The 4,154-nt window shown below is 37.8% G+C and overlaps 1 protein-coding gene across 1 annotated transcript in view; it reads left to right on the top strand.

Annotated features, from left to right (window-relative positions):
• The first annotated feature begins 2,211 nt into the window (after positions 1 to 2,211).
• LOC21401061 (putative leucine-rich repeat receptor-like serine/threonine-protein kinase At2g24130) overlaps positions 2,212 to 4,154 on the top strand; it is a 3,214-nt gene continuing 1,271 nt past the window's right edge. The window contains 2 exon segments of the mRNA XM_024164063.1: positions 2,212 to 4,152; position 4,154. The exon segment at position 4,154 is cut by the window's right edge and continues 747 nt beyond it. Coding sequence (XP_024019831.1) covers positions 2,212 to 4,152; position 4,154 — 1,942 coding nt within the window.

The raw sequence follows: 4,154 nt of genomic DNA, 5'->3' as shown, positions 1-4,154 counted from the left end.
CATACTACATATCGTTTTGCATTCCATAGAGGTCATTTTGATGTGAGAAAATACATTTCGTTTGTATATGTAGACTAAATGACATGCCGTTTTTTAATTAAGCTCAGTAACGAAAAACTATAACACGTATTGAAGATTAAAATTATAGGACAAAAACATATAGACAGACAAAGTCCGAACGAAACTAAAGAAACATGTGTACAAAAACCCATGAACTAAAACTAGAATTTAAAATAAAAGGGAATGAAAAATATAGGGAGGAGAAAAAGAAACCAAAACGACTAAAGTCGATAAATACTCTATTTATGAGTTAGGAATTTGGATACTTGAGACGACATATTGTATACATCAGTCACCATATATATTTAGACAAAAGCCTAATCATTATACGATTGCTCCAAACTTCCACTGCATATATATATATATATATATCTAAACTTTGCACTCATTTGTTTTCTAATTAAAGTCTCAACCACTTCCCTCCATATCTTGTACTATGTTCTTCTTCTTCCGCCTTTGCCTAAATTAGTTTATTTTATTGTTTATTTGATCATTCTTTTTTCTTTTCATATTTATAATTTAAGGGGGAATTCATAAAGAAGTGATAAACCGACCATATTAATTTTAGCCGCCATCCTCGCGTGCAAATTATTATAATTCGCAACTCCAAAAAAGCTTCTCAAATATCTTACATATATAAAGAAGGTTCCTTAAAAATTGTTTTTTTAGTTAATTTTTATGAAAGCCTTTAAGAGTGGAGAATAGAGATCTAATTTGAAAGATAACGTATTATTAAGTACTTTACATAGTACTCCAACTTTAGACTTCTGTGGAAACTAGACCATTTTAGCACTCATTTTGCCTCTCACAGTGGTAGTAGGAATTAGGTTTTCATATTACGTAAAAGGAACTAGCATGACTCACGCTTGATCATGGGAAGAAATTTGGCGATATTTTATATGGGCTATAGTTACAAAGCCTATACTATAAAACTTGATAACATAAACGGACAAATAACTATTAGGCTCCACATCAAGAACCCATCTTTAGAAAAGAAGAATTAGAAACTTATTTTCTCCCAAAAATAAGGGACTTTTTTCCGGTAAACCTTCTTATCGGTGGTTTCAGTTTATGACTGTTGGATTTGATCAAAATCACATCAGATTAAAAAAGTATACGAAACAGATAATTTCTTATACATATCTAATAAATGAAAAATAGAGAACTACTAATAGTTTATTTTTCTGGTCCTATCAGAGAAATTTCCCACACTTCTATAGTAAGACTTAGAGAAATGAATTATTGCTAGTTCTTTATTTTTTACCAACGAAAATGTATTAAAATCCATTTATTCTATCTATTTTTTATTTTTATATGATTTTGACTATATCTAATAATCAGAAATATGTAATACCAATAGGAAAACCTACCGTAAAAAAACCCAAATAAATAATAGAAATCCTAACCCAACTAAATAATCTTCCAAATATTTGCAAGCTTTTGTGAAATCTGGCTGTTTTTTCTTGGATCTCACCAATTGTTACGGTTTCAAATCATAATTAGGAATTAACAAGGGAGAGAGAGGAAAAGATAGTAATATATAAGCCAATTATGAATTTCACCATAAATTTAAGGCGGCGTGAGCTCACCATTTTTGTTTATTCAATAGAACAATGATTAGACTTGCTGTGCCGAAGGAGTAACCAAACTCAGTGGCCTCAAACACAAGCCCACCCATATACCACACTATCAATAGCTAGTAGTCTAGTATTCCTCCATTTTTAATGTCAACTCTCTCTCTCTCTCTCTCTCTCTCCACAATGTGTTTTTCCTGTATTTGTACACACGTGGGAGGAATCATGACAATGCATATGTATTTCAACGATCAGCTGAGGTTGAGGAATATTATCCACGTTATCACACATATTATCCTTTGAAAATCCTTCTCATCATATATAGTTGCCTCCCAACATGGAAAACAAAAAATCATAACAATGAAAATAATAAAATACACACACACACACACACAAATATGTATAGTTTTTTGGTCTCTCCTCAAATTATAGTCCCCATTCAAACCTCTTCTTTTTTAAACATCACTTCCCCACCTTCCCATTTCCCTCTTAACCCATCTCCTTCTTCTTCTCCTTGAACCTTCACTATCTCTCACTCTCTCTCTTTTGCTCTCTCTTTTTCTCTCTAGTCTTATATATGAGGCAAGATCATGGCAGCAAAGCAGAAGATAAGGATGATCCCATAAAAGAAGAGTCGTCATCACTTTTAGAAACTCTAATCGACAAGCTCAACATGGTTTTCGTCAACGCCATGTTTCTCATTCTTCTCCAACACGTGTTTCTCACTTCTGGCCTCGCAGTTGTCGTTGGCCATCACCACCCGCCTCGCCACTCCTTGGCCCTCGACAAAGACGCCCTTCTCCGCTTCAAGAGCGGCATAACGGAAGACCCCTTTGCCACGCTTTCCAACTGGAACGACTCTACTCACGTCTGCCGCTTCAACGGCGTCCGATGCGACAGGCATAGCCACCGAGTTTCGCAACTCATCCTTAACGAGAGCCAACTCGTCGGTCTCCTTTCGCCTTTTCTTTCGAATCTCACCGGCCTTCGGGTTCTATGGATTGTTAATAGTCACTTGTTTGGCACCATTCCTCATGAATTCTCTTCCCTTAGACACCTTAAATCTCTAAGGCTTGATGGCAATAAACTGCACGGTCCAATACCAAATTCCCTTTCCCATCTTCCCAATCTAAACACATTACTTCTCTTGAATAACAATTTTACCGGTAGATTGTCTCCTGCTTTCTTCTCCAACTGCTCTTCATCACTGCAAATTCTAGACGTCTCCGGAAACTCCATTTTCGGAGATATCCCTGTGGAGATTGGGAATTGCATAAGCCTGTGGAGCCTCAATCTTTACAACAATCAATTTACAGGAGTACTTCCTCACTCTTTGACAAATATTTCATCACTTTTGAATTTAGACGTGGAATACAATCATTTTTCAGGTGAATTACCCACAGAGATTATTGGCAGTTTGCCTTCCCTTATTTATCTTCATCTCTCGTTTAACAAGATGAAAAGCCATAATGGGAACACTGATCTTAGCCCATTCTTTGATGCTGTTCGGAACTGCACTGGCCTAGAGGAGCTCGAGATGGCGGGCATGGGCTTCGGCGGAACATTGCCTGCTTCCATTGGCCAATTACTTGGTGCCAACTTGACAGTCATGTTATTGCAAGACAACAAAATTTTCGGATCAATTCCTCCAAGTATATCTAATTTTTCAAAGCTTAGGACGTTGAACTTGTCATCCAACCTCATGACTGGAACAATTTCGGATGAAATGCGCGTGTTACCGAGGTTGGAACAACTGTTTCTGTCGCACAACCGCTTCTCCGGTCCAATTCCAGAAGTGTTGGGCAAATTTCCTTCCTTGGGATTGCTTGATCTTTCACACAACAATTTCTATGGAGAAATACCAAAGAGTCTAGGAAATTTGACTCGGTTGAATTATTTGTTCCTCAACAACAATCAGCTTTCGGGGACAATTCCTTCGAAGTTGGGACGCTGCACGGAGCTGCACAAGATCGATTTGTCCTACAATAGGCTGACGGGGAAAATCCCTACAGACATATCAGGTCTGAGTGAAATTAGAATTTTCATAAACTTCTCAAATAATCAGCTTGAAGGCCCTTTGCCGGACGAGCTCAGCAAACTAGAAGATGTTCAAGAGATGGACTTTTCGTCGAACAAGCTCAACGGAAGCATTTTTCCGCTGATTTCGAGCTGCATTGCGGTTCGCCTGATAAATTTCTCAAACAACTCCCTAGAAGGGAAGCTTCCAGATTCCTTAGGTGACCTGAAGAACCTTGAAATCTTTGATGTCTCGCAAAACAAATTGTCCGGGATGATCCCTCAAAGCCTAAATAAAAGTCACGTTCTCACATATCTAAACCTCTCATTCAATAACTTTGAGGGAATGATTCCCTTAGGAGGAGTCTTCAGCACACTCACAAACGAGTCGTTCTTGAGAAATCCGCATCTGTGCGGAAAAATCGCCGGCATACGCCCCTGTCCTCGCGAAAAACACTTGCTTCGCTGGTTCATATTCTCTTCAGTGATATTCGTCTCGGCATT

Source organism: Morus notabilis, unplaced genomic scaffold (assembly GCF_000414095.1).
Source record: "Morus notabilis unplaced genomic scaffold, ASM41409v2 Scaffold235, whole genome shotgun sequence".
NCBI classification, from domain to species: Eukaryota; Viridiplantae; Streptophyta; class Magnoliopsida; order Rosales; family Moraceae; genus Morus; species Morus notabilis.
Note: the sequence above shows the minus strand (reverse complement) of the source record. Positions and strands in the feature narration are given on the sequence as shown.